This window comes from Eublepharis macularius, chromosome 6, assembly GCF_028583425.1.
Source record: "Eublepharis macularius isolate TG4126 chromosome 6, MPM_Emac_v1.0, whole genome shotgun sequence".
Classification (NCBI taxonomy): Eukaryota; Metazoa; Chordata; class Lepidosauria; order Squamata; family Eublepharidae; genus Eublepharis; species Eublepharis macularius.
The window spans coordinates 118,385,900-118,409,559 of NC_072795.1; the positions used below are offsets into that span (position 1 = coordinate 118,385,900).

General features: G+C 41.7%; 1 protein-coding gene across 1 annotated transcript; it reads right to left on the bottom strand.

Annotated features, from left to right (window-relative positions):
* Nucleotides 1–9,088: 9,088 nt before the first annotated feature.
* NRBF2 (nuclear receptor binding factor 2) lies at nucleotides 9,089–21,178 on the bottom strand. The gene is made up of 4 exons (XM_054983145.1): nucleotides 21,021–21,178; nucleotides 14,230–14,314; nucleotides 13,274–13,314; nucleotides 9,089–10,531 (listed from the first exon to the last, which is right to left on the bottom strand). The coding sequence occupies exons 1-4, from the start codon at nucleotides 21,066–21,068 to the stop codon at nucleotides 9,812–9,814; spliced, it is 894 nt and encodes a 297-aa protein (XP_054839120.1). The 5' UTR covers nucleotides 21,069–21,178; the 3' UTR covers nucleotides 9,089–9,811.
* Between the last annotated feature and the right edge of the window lie 2,482 nt (nucleotides 21,179–23,660).

Below are 23,660 nucleotides of genomic sequence, written 5' to 3' on the forward strand. Positions count from 1 at the left end.
GTAATATAATTTGTCTACAAGAAACACATATCAAAGATCAAGATGTCAAGTTTTTAAAAAAATAGACAACTAGGAAGAGAATTTATTGCATCGGCAAAACAAAAGAAAAGAGGAGTAGTGATGTATATCAAAGAAGATTTGGACTCAAAATTAGTATTTCGAGATCAAAAAGGGAGATATCTTGCTGTGGAAATTAATGTGTGTGCCAAGAAGACTTTAATAATAGGTATATATGCACCCAATGGAGCTAAAGACCAATTCTATAGGGAATTAATAGACAAATTAGACCAAGATGTATATGAACAGATTGTAATGATGGGAGACTTCAATGGGGTTGTAGATTTGCAATTGGATAGAAAAATAAGAAGAGGAAAACAGAAATCGGAGAAACTACCAAAATCATTTTTTGAACTAGTAGAACAAGAAAAACTGGAGGATATTTGGAGAAAAGAAAACCCTAAAGGCAAAGATTATACGTATTACTCGGCGAGACATCAATCATTTTCAAGAATTGATATGATTTGGACAACTAAAGAATTGGCATTACGGACAAAAAAAGTGGAAATAATGCCAAGAGTGAGCTCGGACCACAATCCATTGTTTTGGAAAGCAGCAATGGGACAGAAGAAATTACAATGGAGAATAAATGAAGACCTATTGCATAATCAAGAAAATATGGAATGTCTACAGAAAGAAACAAAATATTTTTTTCAAATTAACAAAAATAATGAAGTCTCAACCTGGATGTTTTGGGATACATATAAAGCAGTAATAAGGGGAATATTAATTACTTTAAACAACAGAGAAAAAAAAGGAAGCAGGAGAAAGCTCAAGAAATTCAAGAGAAATTGCATTAAAAAGAGCAAGAATTAAAGAAGAAACCAGGGAAAAAATCAATAGTATAAGAAATTAAAATATTGCAAGAGCAAGTAAGAGCAATGGAAAATAAAGAATTAGAATGGAAATTGAGGACATTGCAACAAAAATCATTTGAAGGAGCGAATAAGCCTGGAAGGTATCTAGCCTGGCAACTAAAGAAAAAAAGAGAAAAGAAAACAATTAGTAGAATAATTGAAGAAGGGGAAGAAATCAAAGAAAACTACAGAATTAAACGAGTGTTTTACAAATACTATGCAAAATTATTTCAAAGGAAAGCAATACCACAAGAGAATATAGATCAATTTTTGCAGAGAATAGATTTACCAACTATATCAATTAGCATGAAAGAGAAGCTGCATGCTCCAATAACAGATGAAGAAATTGAACAAGCTATAGATGCGGCAAAGACTGGTAAGGCACCTGGACCGGATATAATGTAGTTAAGAATCCAGAAATGTTATTATCTTTGCATTTAGGAGGACATGGATAGAAAGGATCGAGTAATACTGTACTATATGTTAACAGAGGCAAGAACTTTGTATGCACAATATTGGAAGAAAGAAGAAATACCGAAAACTGAAGAGTGGATACAAAGAGTGCTATATATGTATTGTCGAAGGCTTTCACGGCCGGAGAACGATGGTTGTTGTGGGTTTTCCGGGCTGTATTGCCGTGGTCTTGGCATTGTAGTTCCTGACGTTTCGCCAGCAGCTGTGGCTGGCATCTTCAGAGGTGTAGCACCAAAAGACAGAGATCTCTCAGTGTCACAGTGTGGAAAAGATGTAGGTCATTTGTATCTACTCAGGAGGGGTGGGGTTGAGCTGAGTCATTCTGTAAGAGTTTCACAGGGTGTGGAATGCTAATGGCGGGAGGCTTCACTGTATCCTGAGGAGGTTCTTTTGCATATGGATTGGTACTTGATGTGCTAATCTTCTCTGCAGGGCTATTGTCGGGGATAGAATTTTGTTAGCCTGGTGTTTTTCAGAACTGGAAACCATGCTCTGTTCATTCTTAAGGTTTCTTCTTTCCTGTTGAAGTTTTGCTTATGCTTGTGAATTTCAATGGCTTCCCTGTGCAGTCTGACAGTTGGAAGTGTTGTCCAGTATTTTGGTATCCTGGAATAAGATACTGTGCCCTGTTTGAGTTAGGCTATGTTCAGCCTAAGGAAAAACAGTCTCCTACAGGAAAAGTGTTTTTGCCATATATCAAAGGAATTACTGATCAGATGGGAAAGCTTATGAAAAAGCATAACCTTCAAGCAGTATTCATACCCACCCGAAAAATACAACAGATGCTACGATCAGCAAAAGACAGTAGAGACCCCCTCACCTCTGCAGGAGTATACCGTATACCCTGCGGCTGTGGACAAGTTTACATCGGGACCACAAAGCGTAGCATCCAGACAAGAATAAAAGAACATGAAAGACACTGCAGACTTGGACAACCTGAAAAATCAGCAGTGGCTGAACATAGCCTAACTCAAACAGGGCACAGTATCTTATTCCAGGACACCAAAATACTGGACAACACTTCCAACTACTTTGTCAGACTGCACAGGGAAGCCATTGAAATTCACAAGCATAAGCAAAACTTCAACAGGAAAGAAGAAACCTTAAGAATGAACAGAGCATGGTTTCCAGTTCTGAAAAACACCAGGCTAACAAAACACTCTACACCCGACTATAGCCCTGAAGAGAAGATTAGCACATCAAGTACCAATCCATATGCAAAAGAACCTCCTCAGGATACAGTGAAGCCTCCCGCCATTAGCATTCCACACCCTGTGAAACTCTTACAGAATGACTCAGCTCAACCCCACCCCTCCTGAGTAGATACAAATGACCTACATCTTTTCCACACTGTGACACTGAGAGATCTCTGTCTTTTGGTGCTACACCTCTGAAGATGCCAGCCACAGCTGCTGGCGAAACGTCAGGAACTACAATGCCAAGACCACGGCAATACAGCCCGGAAAACCCACAACAACCAGTGCTATATATGGCGGAAATGGACAAATTAACAAGGAAACTGAGAGAGCAAGATCCAAAGGAATTTTTTGAGGACTGGGGGAAATTGAAAAAATACTTAGAAAAAAGATGGGATGTTAAAGGACAATTATGGTCTTTTGAGTGTTATTAAGTAAGATAAGATATAATGTAAATCTTTACCATTAAGTTTAAAATGACAAGTTATAGTATTTGTAACAAGAAACGGGGGGTTGTAGCGCTGTTGGAAGTCAACAGAGGAAAGGGGGTGGGGAGGGGGTGGGGAACATACTATATCTATAGGGGATAATTAGTAAGCCAGATGTAATAACATTATGTATGTTATAACCATTCAATAAATTTTTTTAAAAAAAAATCCGTATGACAATACAAAAAATCTTCAAGACTACTATACAGTTTAAGCCAGAAGCCCTTTTGTTGGGATTAAAGGACAAACAGTTGGAAAATCAGCATGGTGTTTTATTTTTATATATGACCACAGCAGCTAGGCTTTTGTATGCGCAAAAAATGGAAAAAATGGAATTGCCTTCAACTGAAGATTGGATTATGAAAATGACAGAGTTAGCGGAGATGGCTAAACTTAAAACTTTGATCAGAGATAAAACATTGTCTATTTTTTTGCTTACTGGAATCCCCTTACTGACTTTCTGTGAGAAACAAGGAAAAATGATTTGTGACTTTGATTTTTAAGAAGATAGATCTGGGAAAAATAAATAAAAGGGAAGCAGTAGTGGAAAAGAAAATTTTGGAGAGATTAAATCCTAAGTATGAAGTTTGTTAAAATAAGAGAAGTGTTGTAGAGAAGAATGGAAATGAAATGTGTATTATTTTCTTTTATTTCTAAGTTCTTTTTTCTTTTTGTATGCTTTTTTTGTCTTTTTCTTTTCTTTTTGCTTTCTGCCCTTTTTATTGGGCTTTTAATTCGATTCTGTTTTCAGCTCAGTTATATTAAAAAAAATTCCTAAAAGATCTGTTCAATTTGTTTCTACCTGTACCCCCACAGTGGAATTTGATATTAGTACTTTCCTCATAAACGTATAAACCGTTTGAACTCACGACTACATGTGAGCATTCTGTTCTTTCCTACAAGACTGCCTCTTTGGTTGCCATTACTTGTGCCAGACAAGTTGGCAAACTGAGCCCTTCTCTGTCACCCACCATTTCTAAAGTTCCATTAAGACGAAGTGGTATTGAGGCCAAGCATGTCATTCTAACCTAAAGTTATTTCTACTTTTCACCACTCCCTCACATTGTATACCCAGTGTTTCTTCTCAATGCCATATCCACACAAGAACACACACTTTACACCTTCAATGTGAGAAGAACTCTTCTCTTTTACTTACAAAGTGTGAGGGATGTAAGTGTCAGAACCTCTTTTTTTCTCAAGTCCCAATAAAGGTAAAGCTGCATTGTTGCACTTTTTCCAAGTGGGTAGTTTCTTCCATCAGAAGATCTTATGAGGCTAAAATATCCTGCCCATTCCCAGTTAATACATTCCACTAGGGCTCAAGTTTCCTCTGCAGCACTCTGAGGAAGGGTTCCAATCCAGGACATCTGCAAAGTGGTGGCCTGTGCTGCTTACCTACCATCTTTATGAGGCACTGTTCCACTGATGTAGAATCCAGGAGTGAAACAGCCGTGGGGAAATCAGTATCACAATAGTTATTTCACTGATCAGCCCACACCCTCCTCCTCCAGCTAAGTGAACTTGCTATTCTCCCTTATAGGACTGTACAGAAGCCACAATTGAAACAAGGTTGCTCTTACCTGTGTTTGTCAACATGCAGTTTTCTGTGCAAGCACATGTCCCTCCTTTCCCTGCTCTGGGTTGCTTGCTATGAGCCCACCTTCTCCAGGGAGGCAAAAGGCAGAGTGAGGGAAGAGCACTCTCCCCTTAGTCACATGTAAATTCAGACGGGAAGTTGCCTGCTTGCACCAAGGCAAGGGAGATTGCTCCAAGCTCTTTGGAAAACTCTACAAAGCCTACAGTTTCATCTTTGCAGCTGACCCGCAAACACCCAATCCTATGTGTGCCTGCACAGAAGACCACTCAAAACGATAGTTACAGGTAAGTGAAACCCTGTTCTCCTAGGTGAAAAATCACAATGGTTCATTTCAGATATTACACTAAACCATGGTTAAGAAAACCTTGGTGTGGTTTGGTATGATGTCTGATTTGGCAGTGATTGGTAAACAAGCCAGAATATGAAATCATAGGATGGACCATTCTTCCAACTTCAAAAAAGGAAGGCTGATTTTTGCTCTTTCTTCCCTCTGAGGCCAGAGCCCTCCATCCTTATTCCTCACTTTGGTTTCAGTAGTCCACCAATTCCCGCCCCCCAGCCCTAGGGGTACAGCAAGCTCCAGCAGGATAGGGAAAAGTTCACTTCGGCGAATGATGTTCTCTTCACAATATAGAGTCTCCAAATTCATGGTCAGAAGTGGCTTTGCAAGGTATAGTTTGTGCCGGCTATAGTTTGGTATCTGGAAACCAAACAGCTGTAAACCCCAAGGTTGGTTTGTATGTATGGGAATTCAGACTGTGGTTTGGCTTCTAAGTGGTGGATTGCACAAAGCATGATGTGGTGTAATTTATGAATTGACTCCGTGTAGCCAGATTAAGGCCCAGTTCAGTGAATGACCCAAGCAGCAACACTTTCTGCCTGGGGGAGTGGACAGAGACATCATGAGGATTCTGATATCTGCACCGCCGCTGCCTCCCCCCCACCCCCACCCGTAAGTTTGGGTTGATGTATACCTGATAAAAGGGACAGCACGTGCCCCGTTCTTCTGTTAAGACAGTTGCCATAAGATAAATGACTGAACAAGGTGTAATATACTAGTCATAAACTTATTAATGTATATGAAACTGTCATTACCTAAATTCCAAGTTAAGCAGAGCTTAGAATTAAGGAGTGTAATGAAATACCATAATAAAAATGTAGATACATTTATAGTAGAAACTGAAGACCAAGTATTGGCTGCCGCAATAAATCTCTGTGGACAGGATTTCTGTCAGTGGAATGCCTTGCCCTCTCCCCTTGCTGCAGCCCAAAATGATACTTGAAATGTTTCTTTTGGGGACTGGGAAACCTAGGAACAACATGGGGGGAAGATTCGGTGGAAGCGCCCACTTCTATTACCAGAAACTTTCCAGTGGATTCAATGCCGGGAGTGCAATCCAGCCTCCACTGTCACTCCCACTGAAACTTAAAATCTATTGCACTTCTTATGTAAGGATTTCTATGTATTATATATTTGAAAGGAAACATTTGCATCCCTACTATTAAACCACTGTTTTATTAAACCACTGTTCTTTCCTCGCAGGAGGCTGCAAGTTCTTCAAAAGACTGGTGCACCAAAGCAGTTGATAGCAATAAGAACTTCAGATAATGCTTTTAAGCTCCAAACCTCCCCTTTGAGCTGCACTTCAGCTAGAATAACCAGTACTACATATGGTCTACCATGCATCCCAATCTTTCAGAAGTTTTTTATTTTTCTCGGCCCTCAGCTGTCTTCTATTTATTACATTCTGGGTTCCAATTCTTTCCTCTGAACACCCTCCCCTCCCCCCGTTTAAGGCCATGGGGTACATGCAGCAGAATTGTTTCAAGGCTGTCTTGGATGAAAATGGCATCGTTGTATTGATTAGATTACAAAACAACTCTTCCTCTGAACATGTAGCGGAGGTCTTGGAGTCTGATCAAGACAGTGCAGGCACCCCCAGTTGGGTTTTTTTGTTCAGATAATGTAACTCCCATATTGGAAAAAAATAGAGGTCTGCTTGAACACATGAAAGCTGCTAAGATGAATATAAAAACAAATGCTCTGGACAGACCGGGAAATGTCTGCTTCCAAGTTTCCTGACATCTTGAAATTATGTACAGCACCCCTTTCAACCTAAACTGATCTGTAATCCTTAGTTCTATAGCATGTTCTATATTGTGTAGCCAGTTTTTCACACCTGTATTTGAATTTTCTGTGGCTTCATCTAGCCTAACTTGTTCTGGAAAGCTTATGCTTTTTCCAAAGAAAGATGAAGTTGCTGAGACAGACTTTTGCCTTTTTTTGACTCTTGCTGGTTTAGACTTTGAGACACTTCAAAGTTTTCTGCATGACATTTAATTGTTGACCACCTTGAAAGCCTTAGCAGAGTGAAGTTAGAAATTTGAGAACTTTTTAAAACTGTAGCCACATTCTATTCTCTTTGAGTGTGTTGCTCAGATAAAGGTGGAAACAATTAACTGATCTGGTTTTTAAAGCCAAGCAGTGTGTTCTAAATTAGGGTCTGGAGAGGTGGCTTGCAAACTTAGCAGGCATCTTGCCCATCCACTCCCAATCTCCCCATCATTGTTTAGCTGCAGTGAAAGGTTAGGTATATTCTTAGAAGCACATTCAATTCATAGAGGGCAACAGCAAGGCTCAGCAGGCCAGAACTTGTATCCCAGAATGTGACCCAAATGCCTCAACACGAGCTTCTGGGGCAGAGGTCTCTTAACAGACATTGCTGTGCAGTTTCTTCCAGGAAGAAAGCTTGAAAATCACAGAACTAAAACATTGGCTAAAGAGCATGCTACAGGCCTTCTTTCATCATATCAAATCATACACTGTCAATTAAAACAAATGTTCTTGCTGTAGTTTGTAACATAATACTGCTGCTGCTTCAGTTCAATATAGCCAATGTAATGCATATAAAAATACTTGAAGCGGCAGCATATAATGTTCTTTGACGTTTTGCTATAGATCCAAGGATTATCATACAACAGGCCTGTGAATCTGCAAATGGTGGCTTTAATTCAAAACCACTGTTGGCAAGGGTTCTAGAACAGGGCAATGTTGTTATCCACCGGATGGCATTCTTAATACAAAGACAAGACTTAAAGTGAGGCTATCATCTAAAGCAACTGTTCACAAACTCAAGCTTATACATGTGTCTATGATCACTTCATCTATTACTGAAATGGTATGCCTGTGTATGGTCATCAATTGCACTGGGGAAGATCATCTGACTAGAAACTCTTTACCCTTATAAAAAGATAGGATCTCATGAACCCTTGAATAAGCAGGGCTGGGGACGATTAGTGAAGAGACAGGCAGAAGCACCGGGGGGGGGGGGGGGCGAGAGGAGAGGGAGAAGCTGGCTCGTCCAAGGCACTCCTATCCCTAAAACTTAGGTGCCAATATAAAGAAAGTGATCAAGCAGCCACATGTAAATAATTTTCTTGGTGTCGTTCTATTACTACAGCTGTTCAACAGACCTTGGTACTTTTTACTGAGTGGGATGAGCATAAATCTTGAACTCAAGTAGGGCCTCAGTGCTCTAGAGCAAAATCTAAATTTCATAGGGGCGTAAGTTAAATCTCTGGCTTCCATTAATCTGAGCCACCAACCTCTTCTGCTTTTATCCACAGAGGTATTCTTAACTGTGAACATGAAAGGTGTATTTTTTAAAAAACAAAGGTTTTGAGGAGAGACTAGAAAGATTTCTATATTCGATTCTGGTAACTTCAGCTGGGCAATATTCACCTGCGGGAGGTGTGATAACCATGTGCACAGGCAGCCTTATAAAATCATGGTAGAGAGAGAGAGAGAAAGTAACACTAGGACTTAGCAGCACCCAATAATTTACTTCAAACTGAAGTATCCCCACCTCCACAACATAACCACTATTCATTTAAATGGAGTAGAAAATTCCTGTAAGGTGGGGGGGGGGGCAGCCTTTTTGAGCCTTTGGAATTCTGACACAGGATGCTGTGGGAGGTGGCACCAACCACACACACACAAAGGAAGCTGAAGTGCAGGGGACAAGAGGAGTAATTGTTAATAAGCTGGGAGTGACTAAAACCAATACTGCAGTGGCAGCTCCTGCTGAAACATTATTTTAATTTGCATAGCTAAGCAGGTCTGCAGTGGCCAAACAACACCTGCTAGGCAGGAGCTCCAGCTGGCACCACCTACTTTCTAAAAATACTAGGTGGGTGGCCAGGGAAGGTGTCAATGGATACCACAGCACCTACGGGCACCAGGTTGGTGATCCCTGCTATAAGATACGACAGTGGTTACTTGCTAGGACAGCTAAAAATGGAAACTCTGTATTCAAGAGCAACTTATCCCTTGCATCAGCTCTGCTGATGTATTTGATTCCCATAGGTAGCTGGCTGGCTTCTGCCAAAGGCAGAATGCCCCAAGAAAAAAATTCAAAATAGACCTGAAACATTTTATTTCCAGTCAAGTTCTGGCAAGTACCATTACTTCCATTCATGCACCAAGGATTGTTCGTTCCTGTGTATTTGTTTAAAACGATGCCTAGCAGTTCCTTAAAAAGAAAACAAATTATGAAGCACCCTGATTATGGAAACAAATAAAAAAATTAACAGAACAAAAAAAAAATTAACAGAACTAGTTTTGGTTCCTTCAGAAAAATGGAAATTTAGCATTTCTCCTGATTGGCTGACATTATATTAAGCCAGGAGAGCAAAAGTGTGGCACGTAGATCCATCCTGTAAAGGAACAGAAGTGACATCCACTCTATGATGAGTATTTGTGCACAATTCAAATACCAATTGAATGCATGACAGAAAATGTCTTTGAGGTTGTCCCTCCTAGTGGTTCATACCAATTTAGGTTTTGCATTATTTTATGGCATTGGAGAGGCCTGTTACACATAGCATACCTTGGGCCTCTCTAGGACTGTTTACACCCGAAAGTCTCCCCCACATTTGGCTTGAAAAGAGTCAGGAGACACAGTTTAGTTTTTACCAGCGATGGTAAGCTCTAGTCAACAAATCCAATGACATGCAGATTTCTCCTAGTGACAGAGGTTTTTCTCCCTTGTTAGGGATGTAGTCAGTATTTCTGCCATTGGCAGAGGCTTTCCCTTTTTGGACTCTGCTGAACTACAGGTGAACATGTGTTGTGGTCTCCCTTTAACTATTCATGAGTCCCTTCAGAATATCCTCTGAGAGTCCCAAGAGGGGGAGCTCAGGGGATGGAATGTCCAGTGGAGGAAGGCTGGGGATTGGAATGTCCTTAGCTTTCCCAGTGTTTGTTGTAAATTTCTGCCAAGTTGAGGCCGAGGTTGCTGCAACTTCAGAATGCTGCGGCAAACCCCACAACTCTGACTTCTCAACAAAGTCAGCATCGACATCCAGCTCCTTCTCGAGGGGAGACTTGAGGAGCCTGCTCCGCTCCGCTTTGAGCTGCTTGTTCTCTCGCCTTAATCTCTCATTTTCAGCTAAGAGAACTTCCACATGCCGCTCTAGATCTGCAATTTTGGTGGCCTGCTCCTCGATTTTTGTCTTGTCATCCTTTGGAGTTTTGCTTCCAACACATACTTCTGCTGGTTTCTTTCTGGTCTGAAGCAGAAACAGTAGTGTATCTGGCTCCCTGTCAAAAAGGCCATGGATTGCCTGCACATCCTTCTCAGTAGAGGGATTGTACTTCAGGCTGCCAGGACTTGACACATTTGGGTCATCCAATTCCTCAACTGTTGGTTTATAGGAAGCTTGCAGATGCGTTGCACTGTCCCTGTCAGCAGCTTGCTGTGTTTTTATCCTCTCTTCCCTTTTTGCTCTCTTCCATCGCTCTTGGATCAGAAGTATCTGTTTCAGGTGGCTTTCCCTTTGTAATTCCAATGATAACTGGGCCTGTACAAAGATGAGAACAGAGATTCAACTTCTGTTAGCTGCACCATCGTCTCAAATTACATTTTGGCATCCTTAGATGTAACAGAAAAAAACTATCATTCCTATACCTCCAAACCCCCTCCATAATTGGTGTTCCAGTCTTGCACCAGAAAAAATAAAATAAAAACAAGGCACTCAAACTTGCTGTTTATCATAATGGTGGAAATTTAAGTAAAATGTGTTGCTTATTTACCATTCGATGATAAGAAAATAAAGATTCCTAACAGCTTCTCCATCTCCAGTAACTTTCTCTTTGTATATATGTTTTCTCCATTCCATACTTGCCTAAAATTTAAGTAAGCCTATTTAAAACACACATACTTTGCAAGAGAAGCTATATTCATTGGGAGGAGAAAATATAACACAAAAATGCCTTTGATATGTAACACATATCAGCTTAAAACTATGATCTTCCACTGGGGACATAAAGGAGGCTTTGGTTGATGGCTACTTTGATGGTGTTGACCCAATTATTGAATGGATTAAAAAGGAGACAACGGGAGGAAAGATTCCAGAGACATGGAAAGAGGCTAATATAACATTACTACCAAAAGGCAGACAAGACCCAACACTGACAAGAAATTACAGACCAATATTATTATTGAATAATGAGTACAAGTTGTTTACAATGATATTAGCTGGAAGATGTAGAGCAATCTTCAGGATTTTATTCATGAGGATCAGGATCAAAGTGGATTTTTATCTAAACGACAGTTGAGGGACAATGGGAGAACTGTTTTAGATATTTTGGAATATTTGGAAAAACAATGAAAAACAAGCCACACTGATTTTTTTAGATGCAGAGAAGGCCTTTGACAATCTGAACTGGACATTTTTGTTTAAGTCTGTTTGAAATTATATACTTCGCTGCTTCTTGTTTTGTGTGGATGAAGAAATGGATTTTGTTAAGAAATAGAAGATTATTGGATTTAGAAGGACATGATTTGAGATTTGGATGATATGGATACCTGTAGTATGACAAAGTTAAGGTTAATGCAGAATTTAATAACCTCTATGTTATACACATGCAATTTTGAGAATACGGAATAAATATAAATCTCGGATCTGTCCAAAAATACCTTTGTGACTATCACCACAAGAAGTTCACTTCAGAAGGAAAATGTGAATTTTCACAAGGTGAATATAAAATAAATAAAATTAAGAGATTTGATACCAGAGGGATATAGTTTCCAATGGTTCTCTTACCTGCAACTTTTAGAAAGATTTAAACTTGATTGATTGATTGAGAAAGGGTTAAAGTAGACAGAAGGCATGATTTTGAGCAATCCAAGACTGAATTTGAGACAGAATTATGTACGAATGATGAACATGTTATTGCCAAAATGTAAAAACTTTTGTTGGAATTTGAAACAGAGGAAGTGAAAGAATCTATGATTAAATAGGCTAAAATGTTTGGATATGATATATTAATGGAACAATGAGAAAACGTGGTCAAAGGGGTTGAAATTTACAATAAGCTCTAGTCTTAAAGAGAATTTTTATAAGATGATGTATCGTTGATATATGACCCCTGAGAAACTGAACAAAACATACAAGGGTACTTCAAGTCTATGCTGGACATGCAAACAAAATGAAGGAACATTTTACCATATGTGGTGGAGATGATTTTGGATACCAATACAACTATTAATCCAGAAGATTTTAAAGATTAATATACAACTGAAACCAGTCTTTTCTTTTGGGATTAATGGACACTCAACTGGAAAGAAGTTGTGGAACTTTGTTTTTATATAAGACAACAGCAGTGAGATTATTATAAGTGCAAGACTAGAAAAGTCCAACATTGCCTACAACGAAGGAATGGTTGGTGAAGGTATTGGAATTTGCAACAATGGCAAAACTTACTTCATTGATTAGAGAAAAGACAATAAGCTCGTTTATTTGGATACCTTATCAATCTTGTGATTGTTGTTGTGCCAATAAAGGTATATGATGATGATGATGACAAATAAGTTCGTTTAATGTTACTGGAAACCCCTTATAGACTTTTTGCATGAAACAGATAATAATGATTTGATGATCTGTTGGTTGGTGGAATAAGGAATTTGGACATTAGAAAAAAGAGAGCTTTTCTTTGGAACATAGAGAGAAAATTTGATCATTATATTTGTCACGGAGAAAATCGGAAGCCTCTTTTTAGTTTATATAGTTTCTTTTTTGTTATATTTTTGTTTGTGAGCTGTCATTCTTTGTTTTGTTATTCTCTGTGTAGTTGTCCTTCTTGTTAGTTTATCATTTCCTTTATATAACATTTTTAAGTAAAAAAATAAGAAGAGGAGATGGAAGCTTCCTGAAGCTCTTGTAAAGAAAAGAAACCAGCAAAGTTCTAAAAGAAGCTCACAGAGAAAGTAAAAAGTCAAATCTTTATGGTCTATATAAATACTGGCCCTTGAAGATATATAGATAAATCCACTATTCATTTCCTAGTCATCTTCTGTAGGCTAAGCTAGCATAACTTGACCGCAACTGATCTAACCAAACAGGGCTCCAGAAGCTGGGGTAACAAAAGTGAAACTGCATCTCCATGCTCCCATCACAGGCCTCTAAGGCATAGTCTTCCTTACTCCTCCTTTCCTATGGTTTGCTTTTCTAGAATGCCAGCTTGCCAACTGATTCCTATGATCATACAGATGAGTCATTGCTAGGGGTGGCATCATTACAGCTCAACAAGTGTAATCTCACCTGATCCGATCGTGTCAGCTTCATGGCCTCCAATAGATACGCTATGTAAACACAAAATGAGAAACGTTTAGGCCACAGAGATGCCTCAGAGTCGGATTGTGACTAAATCCTCAGCCTCAGTAAGTACACACATGACTGGTATTGCAACAGATTTACAAAAATCAAGAGGGTGGGGTTTTGCCACTTTTACAGGGAGGGAGGCCCCCACACTCTGGGATGAAAAACTCTTGCAAACAAGCTTAAAAGTTTTCACAGAACTCCAGCATTGGCAGCCAGGGTTCAAGTTCTGGCAGCTACTTACAGTGCAACCCTAAGCTAACACTGGAATAACTCTGCAATACTGCACTGCTAACTACCTCTATGAAAGAGCTTTCCTGCTTTGAGGTGTGATCTTCAGGAAATAATAATATTCGATTTATATACCGCCCTTCAGGATGACTTAACACCACTCAGAGCGGTTTACAAAGTATGTTACTATTATCCCCACAACAATCACCCTGTGAGGTGGGTGGGACTGAGAGCGCTCTGGAAGAGCTGTGATTAGCCCAAGGTCACCCAGCTGGCTTCAAGTGGAGGAGTGGGGAATCAAACCCGGCTCTCCAGATTAGAGTCCTGCATCTTGTGTTTGATCATTGCTTGATCATTGCTTCCTTGACAAGACTGAAAATTAGGTTTCCCCCCTTTTATTCATTACAGCTGTACCATGTTCTTCTTCCATAACAGAACCCAAATACAGAGTCCTAGGAGGTCTCCCTAACCAGGCCCAGACCCACTGACCTTTGCCAAGGTTGCTGCACATGCCCAAAGCCTATATATATATCTGTATCACCAGGTTCCAGATTTTGTACTGGCCAGGTTTTTTAAAGCATATCATTTGCCCCGCGAAGGCCTTGGCACAGGTGATGCATCTACTGAAGAATGCCTATGCCAGGTAAGAAACAGCCTAAAGTACTCACTGGATGCCTTTCTGTGACAAGAAATGGCTTCTTCGTATTTCCCCGTTGCCAAGAAGCGGTCAGCTTTTCTGCTCTGCTGATGAGCCTTCAAAGGAAAAAAAATGAAACATCAGAATAGTTTGCATCTGTTTAAGCGTCTGAGCTTAATACAATGTTCACATACATCTGACATGCAAAGGTTCTTTGCTGCTTTACAGATTACGAAGCTGATCCCCACTTGCCACTGCTTTAAAAAAAACCTGTTGTTCATGATGGTCTCATTTCATTACTTCATGAGCCTCAGTCTCCAAACACAATCACACTGCATTTAAGAGGACTTTGTAGGGACTCTGTCCCACCAACCTTCCTTTCGAGAAACTGCTCTCCTCCTGCCCCATATGCAACTGTCATCTTACACAGCCTTTCTGACATACAGTCCTTTAGAAACATTACCAGCCTCAGATATTTTCACCTTGCAGCAAAAAGTATAGCACGTGCACACCCGCATTTTTTCAGCTCATTTTCTTCAGGAAGCAACTATAATAGAGGAAGGAACGTGGTGCCTCTCTGACTTCTTCTGCCTGTAGCGATTGCTTTGGGAATAAGTCCAAACCTGGCTAGGGGATGGTTCTTGACATCAAGCAAACACTGAAATGACTTAGCAGTTGCTTGATGCTGTTGTTTTCTCTGCTATCCCTTCCTCTTTCCCATTTCTAAACCAAAGGCATAAAGGCTGTGATTATTCCCAGGTAAGTTTTGAAACACAGTTAACAAAAAACCTCATTGCAAGAGAAGCACTCTGAGTGACTCTTTGAAGTACACTGCCCTCTAACCAGCAGGTTCTTCTCCAGTAGCTATCAAGTATCACACTCCTAAGGAGGAAATCCTCCTGCCAGCATCTTCTACAGCCAATATAAACAAGAAGGTAGGTTGATTCATTACATCCATGCTGACCTATTCAGATAATTACAGAAAATATTCCTGGCTTGTCATCCTGGAGAATCTAGCACAATGCTTTTTAGCAAAGTTGTTCACAAGGACTTCTTGTGAACAGCAACAATACCCAAACTCCCAACTTAAGCAAACAACATATGGGAAAATTAGAAGAAAGAGGACCCGACCCTTTCGCAAAGCCATGGGAGGGATTATTCCCTTACTTGTAAAGAAACACTCTTGTGACGTTCCATCATCTTGTGCAGTTTCACCCTTAACAATCTCTGGAACAGAAGTGGGGGCCTCACTCAATCTTGATTTTAGCTGTTCTGATACAACTGAGTGATTTATCCTTTATAGTAATATCAACCTATATCCCTCCAACTCAAAATTGACATGTACTGATCTCTACTGGTCCTTCTTGTTGGAAACCTCCAATTTAACACAATGGTTCCCTAATTACCCAATCCTTATTGCAGGCGATCTCAATGCTAAAATCGGTCAAGATGATGCGTATCAGGTTAAAAATGGCTAGACTGTGAGCCAGAAGAAATTATTTCCCCGTATTTGTATAGTAGATTTTCTAAATACAAGACAGTTACCGCTGCATGTCTCAAACGGTTCGATTTGTCTATGCAACGAGGGTTAGTCACCTTAAATGGGCGAAGAGAAATCGATGGAAAAGGTGATTTTACTTTTTTTGGACACAAGGGGAGGGGTCAGTCTGATTCATTACTTTATCATCACAGCAGATTACTTCAATCTAGGGGAGAAAGTCAATGTGGAAGAATATATAGGGGGGACCACCTTCCAATCTCAGCCTCTGTACCCATGTGAATAGTCATCTGCGCTATAAGCATTTGTTCCACCCAACTTATTAGCAGGCATTTACACCCTGTGCCCCTTTGTTTGCTCCTTTGCTGCCAGGGACCCTTGTCATTGGGGAATGCCCTTGCTAATCCACTGGCAAGGTAATCTGTTTTTACGTTTTATCTCTTGGCTGTTTTTTGCTGCACAGATTGTTCTGCTAGCAGCACGACACTCACTGAAGGTGCATACCACGTGTTCTTTCGCTGGCTCCATCATGCCTGCCTCATTATTCTGGCTTGGATCTGCTATGTTTTCACCCCCACTGATGCCTCTGGCAGTTTGGTCAGCTCCTTTTCCTGTACTATAGCAGCAGTCTCCATTTTTTCCTGAGCAGCAACTGCTGCTCCTTGACTAACATATCTTGCACCTCTAAGTGGGTAAGAGTCAGTTTGGTGTTTAGGAGAGCGGGACTCTAATCTGGAGAGCTGGGTTTGATTCCTCACTCCTCCACTTGAAGCCAGCGGGGTGACCTTGGGTCAGTCACAGTTTCTAGGAGCTCTCTCAGCCCCACCCACCTCACAGGGTGTTTTGTTGTGGGGATAATAATGACATACTTTGTAAACCACTCTGAGTGGGCATTAAGTTGTCCTAGGGCGGTATATAAATTGAATGTTGTTGTTGTTGTTGTTACTGAGGCTATAGCAGGACTTGGACCCTTCTTGTGCTATTGATTATGTTTGGGACTCATATGCTCTAAACTTCCCTGTTCCCTATTGGATCTCCAAAGATATTTAAATTTGGGGTGTAACCCCTTGTTAAGTTTTTGCACCTCCCTGGTGCTTCATTTTCAGTGTACAGCACTTCCACCTGTGGAATGAGGACACTGTGGGTTTCTAACCTATGCGCCCCCCCCCCCTGCATTTATAGAGTTTCATAATGTTAATGTGTCCAATGCCCTGGCCAGGATTCCCTACCAGGGGTTGGCTTTCAGACCTCATGTCTCACAACACTAATGGTTGTATTAGTCATCCAGGCTCCAAGATGCAGTATCCTCACACAACCCTTCCTTTGCATTTCTTGAAGGTATTCCTTTTTGTTTTCTCTGAATAAAACAGCAAGACAACTGGGCACGTTTATATACATTCTTGTGTCAAATCCATGTGCTAACCGTACTCTTCCTAATTACAGAGCACTTAGTGACTGGTTTAGCTTCCCACCCAGGCCTGCTACAGGAGCACAAAATCAGAAGAATCCAACTTTTGTCTGAAGTGACTCTGGGGAAAGTATTCTTGTGTGATAGACAGACCCTGAATTGGATTTGTACAGCTGTTTTGTCCTCCTCCTGACCACATATGGTGGTGGGGAATTCCTGGCAGTAAAGGCAGGACTGGGATCTTGGCAGACTCCAGTAACAGGAAGTGGCTGGTTCTCCTTCACTGCCAAGCAGTGAAAACTCAGACTGAGCTGCTTTGCAGCAAGAGTGAGTTGCATAGAAGAGGGAGAGACTCATAAGATGACTACACACACATTATGAGAAAGTGTGTGCGCCTCTGAAAACTAAATAGAAAGGACTACATAGAGCTTGCTGGCTTAGGGGAGAGAAGGAACAAAGAACAAGAGGGAGTTTAGTCTGGAATAGTAGGTGCAGATGAGAAATACACCTAGGAATGGCCATGGAGATTTCCCTTGGCTAACTGAATTTTGCCTAGACTGATACATACAGGGCTTTTTTGAAATGTGGATTTACAGTTCCAAGTAAGAGTGACATTTTCTTTTTAATGAAATTAGATTCTAGATCCCTGCCATGGGTGCCCAGAGGGCAACCTTTCTGAAGCACCAGCATCTCTTCAGTGCCAAGATTCCTGGAACAGGGAAGTTAGACATACCATGCAATATAAGTTCCAATATAGTAACCAAAAGGAAGTAAGGAATGAAGGCTGAAGATTAACTATTACTATACGCTAGCTAACACATTGCCAAGGTCACTGATGTACCACTTTGATCTGGATCACAAAAGAGAAGGTAAAATTAAGCTAGTAAATCTGCCATCAGAGGATGACACAGATGATCAATACGCCTGTTCTTGCTGCCTCTGGCTTTAAAAAGGAAGCAGGGGTGAGACTACTGTTGAAAAGGCCACCCTTGGATGTTTGGGAACTGCAGACCAGCTTCAAATTCACCATTTTAAGACAAAAATTTTGGAAGGGTAGTAAATTCTCAAGTCCAGGTATTTCCATAGAATACACATTATCTAGATCCTTTTCACTCTGGTTTCCACTATGAGTTTGGCACAAACTGCTTTGGTACGGTAACAGATTTCAAGATGTGAACGCCTGCCCCCCAAAACTGAACAATTCAGAAATATCCCCCCCCCCCTCACAACAAGCACATTTTGGGAAACACTGAAATATTTTCTGTTAGAATGATTGAAATGTTTCCATAAAGGTTGTACTCAAAATGTGTGGTATGAATATTTTTACATTAAACATTACAACAGTCAATAACTGCAATTCCTGTATATACATTTTTCAACATATATGTTTAAATGTGACTAATTATGATGTGTATGATAAATATGGAAGAGTTTGATGTATTCAGTCTAGGCAGTTTAACCTGATATCCAAATAAGGTGCTATTCCTATTGCCTGCTTATCCAAATTATCTACTTCATTTTGGTTATTACAAAGTTTGTCTTCAATTTTCCTTTTTTCCTACCTCCTTGATGGCAAAAACTACAATATATGTGCAAAAGAGCATAAGGTCTTGCTGTTCTGTCTCCAATAGTGGTTTATCTGAAATTTTGCTTGTAGATAAATATACCAAATAGTATCATCATATATGCCAAATTTAAATATTTTGTGCTGTTAAAGCAGTAAGAAGTTCAGGTTTGTTAAAGTAAATATTGCACCCCAACTACTACAGGCAATGGAATCCCTTCCCAGAAACGAACATTTCTGATCAACATCACCCAGTCTTTTCTGGATTTAGCTTCAGTTTGTTCAGCCTTAGCTGCTTAACCACGTCTTCAAGGCAGTGGCAAAGAACTAAGCACAGGAGAGGGGACAGCAGCACCTGGAGGCATACACAAATTTAAATAGTGAGGCATCAGCACGCTGGTGACACCCAAAGCGATGAACAAACTCTCCTAACAGTCCTAAATAAATATTGAACAGCACAGAAGGGGACAGAGCCCTGGGGCACCCCACACGTCAACTCCCAAAGAGCAGACTGTATCTCCCTTCACCCTATCACAAAGAAAAGATGAAAATTAACATAATGCCCTATGTAGTTCTACCTACTGCTCAAGATGATGAAACAAGATAGCATGATCTACAAATTCCCAATTCATCATGGTGAGTTTCTGGGCCTGTCTCCACCCCTCCTTCAGGAGAAGAGTTTTACACTGTGGAAAGAACATGAGAGGAAAACACCTCTGCTCCCAGAGCCTCTTCTCTGATCTTAAGAGTCATTAAGTTAGTTAAGTTCATAAAAAGAAGCCTAGTAAGACTCTTAGCTATGGACCCATTCAGTGACCTTAAGCTAACTTCTGTATTCTGTGGCATTATTCAGTTGTGACAACAAACCATGTTTGACTTCCCTTGAATGAAGAGGCTGGGCTGCGTGGGTGGTGGAGAGAAGGATCTGATTTTATTAAAAGCTATCCGGTAAATCATAGTTTCTCATTCCCAAACCACAGTGTAGTTTATATTTTTCTGTACAAAGCAGCATTCTGGTTTAACCATGGTTAAGAATTTGAGTTTGTAGGGAAGAACACAAACCAGGATTTGAGATCAGCCATGCAACAACAAATTGGTCACCATGGAAGCCTTTAACTAGATGGATGTATAACCCCCCCTCAACTTGTTGATCCCACAGGTTTATTAATGAAATAATTATAATAACAGTGCCTCACCCAGAGCAGTGAACAAGTTAGTGTTATTATTTTCATAACTACAAAACACTACACCAGACTATCACAAGGAAAGGGGAGAGGGAAGGGACAAAATTTATAAAAAAATTTATATAAAAAAAAAGTTAGTGTTATTATTATCCCCACAATGCAGTTGGGGAGCTGGGGCTGAGAGAAGTGGCTTACCCAAAGCCACCTACTGAGCTCATGGCAGTAACGGGATTTGAGCCAGTAGAGTGCTGGTTCACAGCCAAACCACTTAACCACTGTGCTACAGCAGTGATTAAAACATAGATTATCTTTATCTCTGAAGCATCTCATACCCTTCACAATATAGATCTGCTTTATGGAGTTGTAGCAAAGATTGCTGGTGCAACACATGCAGAATATTTGAAGAGCTACTTAAGCATTATACTTTATGTCTATCCTCAGAGCGCCAGATTTGGCTCAAGCTGTGTGGATTGTGATGTGTGTACACACACGCAAATGTTCTATTATATCCATCAAGAATCAGTTACTGAAAGCCTCTTGGCCAAACCTTTCCCCCTTGAGGAGCCCTCATTACAAACCAGAAGGCGCACTGTGACAATGGTCTGTACAGAACTGTGGGAGAATAGATGGGGCCACCGTCTAACCCTTCATCCTGGATCACGCCAGCCGGTTGGCGCTGCAATGAAGCCCTCCAGCTGTGCCCAGCGCCTGGTCTTGAGAGGAACTTCAGAACACAGAGGTGCCACTGAGCTGTCAAGACACCGCTTGCCAGAGGCATCCAGGAAATCCAGTTGCGTCCTGCGCACAGAGGAACGCCTGGAGCTTCCACACAGGACTGGTGCAGGGGGGCGAAGAGGGAGGCGGGAATACAAGGAAAGCGCCCTCCCCGCGTGGAGGCCGCGCAGCCTCCGGCTGGAGTCTCCCTCAGCCGCGAATCGGCCAGGCGAAGGCAGCCTCCCCTTTTTCAGTCGGGCTCAGCCCCCCACCACCACCGGCAAAGGGGGGGGGATAACGACACTGGCCGACCTTACAGGGCTGCTGGGAAGCACCCCCGAGATCGCTACCCAGCCCCTCTTCGGGGCACCCAGCAAAAAGGCGACCCCCTCCCCCCAGCCACGTCAGCTCTTCCGCTCGTACGGCTCTCCGACCCTTCCGCGCCGCAACTTACCAGGTTGAGCGGCCCCTCCATCACCTCCATGGGCGGCTGCGGGCACATGGGCGCTGGAGCGGCCTCTACGCCGCTCTAGCCGGTGAGCCCCGGGCCTCGCCCGGCCCGGCCTGGCTCTGCCCGAGATCCGCAGCTGTAAACACCACAACACCCCGGCACTTCCGCCCCGCGCACTCCGCAGTGACGTCATCGCGCCCCACGCCAATCCCCGAGGCGGAGCCTCCCCTCGCCCAGCGCCGCCCGCGTTTCTCCTCTCCGCGCGCTCGGCCAGGCCCCGCGAGAGCGACAGTTACCGAGGCAACAACGGGCGCTTCGAGTTGAGAACCACTTCCGACTTCAACAGAGCTCGTTGGCTCCTCCCACACCCCTGCTGAAAAGTGGCGTGGCTTGTCGGTCTCTTCGCAGGCCCCGCCTTCATTCGAGGACCCCCACCCCACGCAATACTTACGGAGAGGGCGGGCTCGGCTTTTGAGGCGAGGTTGTGTTATTATGTTGGCGGCAGACAGTTAGCCTCGGTGTGTTGTCGCGTTGCACTCGCAGAACGGAACGATGTAAAAAAACAAAAACAAATTATAGGTAAGCTTTCGTAAGTTACAGCTCGCTTTCTCGAGTGCGACGGATACATTTTTATACCCCTCACAAATAAAGAAAAAAAAGTACCTACTTACTTACACAAAAACTCCAGTCACCACCCCTGACAGAAAAGAGGCATAATGAAAACATTAGTGGATCGTGTAAGACGGATATGTGAGCCGCACTTTCTCAATGAGGAAATTAATCATCTAAACCACGCGCTTCAGGCAAATGGCTACTCCAGAAATGAAATCCGAAGAGCAATCAAACCCAGGATGAATCAAACAACCAAGGGGAAACAGTCTCCTACAGGAAAAGTGTTTTTGCCATATATCAAAGGAATTACTGATCAGATGGGAAAGCTTATGAAAAAGCATAACCAAGCAGTATTCAGACCCACCCGAAAAATACAACAGATGCTACGATCAGCAAAAGACAGTAGAGACCCCCTCACCTCTGCAGGAGTATACCGTATACCCTGCAGCTGTGGACAAGTTTACATTGGGACCACAAAGCGTAGCATCCAGACAAGAATAAAAGAACATGAAAGACACTGCAGACTTGGACAACCTGAAAAATCAGCAGTGGCTGAACATAGCCTAACTCAAACAGGGCACAGTATCTTATTCCAGGACACCAAAATACTGGACAACACTTCCAACTACTTTGTCAGACTGCACAGGGAAGCCATTGAAATTCACAAGCATAAGCAAAACTTCAACAGGAAAGAAGAAACCTTAAGAATGAACAGAGCATGGTTTCCAGTTCTGAAAAACACCAGGCTAACAAAACATTCTATCCCTGACAATAGCCCTGCAGAGAAGATTAGCACATCAAGTACCAATCCATATGCAAAAGAACCTCCTCAGGATACAGTGAAGCCTCCCGCCATTAGCATTCCACACCCTGTGAAACTCTTACAGGATGACTCAGCTCAACCCCACCCCTCCTGAGTAGATACAAATGACCTACATCTTTTCCACACTGTGACACTGAGAGATCTCTGTCTTTTGGTGCTACACCTCTGAAGATGCCAGCCACAGCTGCTGGCGAAACGTCAGGAACTACAATGCCAAGACCACGGCAATACAGCCCGGAAAACCCACAACAACCAAAGAAAAAAAAGCTGCCTTTAGCTGGCAAATGCGCGCTTTGCCTCAGGACCGTTGAAAACTAGGGCTGGGTGCGTAGGATTGAGTGTTTTACCATCACTTTAGCTGATGAAAGAAAGCATTTAACCTGTAGGGCTGTGAGGAAAGAAGAAGCGTGTTCATTTTGAGGCTGCTTTCTGCCTGTATGATAGGAAGAGACTCAAGTGAGAGAAGAGCATAAACTGTCTTTAACGAGTTATAGTTGCCCTCAGGAGCATCTATGTTGGCTCTTGGTAGCACGAACGTCTTTAGTGACTGACAATGCAATCCTAAAAAAAATATCTGGGAATAAGCTCCACAGACTAAATTTGAGTATGATTCTAAGTAGACCTGCTTAGGCTCAGTCTCTGAACAGTGCCGTTATAAGTAGTGATATAAACCCATTGACTTCAATGGAGCTTTGTAAGATTTAAAAAAGTATACATAAAACCAGGGCTTTCTTTCAGCTGGAACACAGTGGAATGGAATTCCAGCACCTCTTGATAATGGTCACATAGCTGGTGGCCCCTCCCCCTGATCTCCAGGCAGAGGGGACTTTAGATTGCCCTCCACAACATGCGGTACAGAGGACAATCTAAACTCCCCTCTGTCTGGAGATCAGGGGGAGGGGCCACCAGCTATGTGACCATTTTCGCCAAAGGCAATTTAAACTTTAAAAAACTCCCCCCTTGTTCCAGCTGACCCAAAGTAACGTCATTGTGCCGTCCTGAGTTCCACCACCTCTTTTCCCAGAAAAAAAGCCCTGCATAAAACCCATTAACGTTGACTAACCTTAAAAGTTAGCTGTTGTTAAATATGTTCTAATAATATGAATACATTGTTAAAAGAGAAAAATAATTTAAGAGGACATACAAAGATAATGCTACTGTAGTATAATATAATTAATAATGCATTAGAAGAATAAATTTTGGAAGAA

Coding starts and splice junctions, on each gene's coding strand:
- NRBF2 (XM_054983145.1), bottom strand. CDS start 21,068: ATGTGCCCGCAGCCGCCCATGGAGGTGATGGAGGGGCCGCTCAACCTG. Junction 14,315..21,020: donor TGGAGGGGCCGCTCAACCTG/GTAAGTTGCGGC, acceptor TTTCCTTTGAAG/GCTCATCAGCAGAGCAGAAA. Junction 13,315..14,229: donor TTGTCACAGAAAGGCATCCA/GTGAGTACTTTA, acceptor GTGTTTACATAG/CGTATCTATTGGAGGCCATG.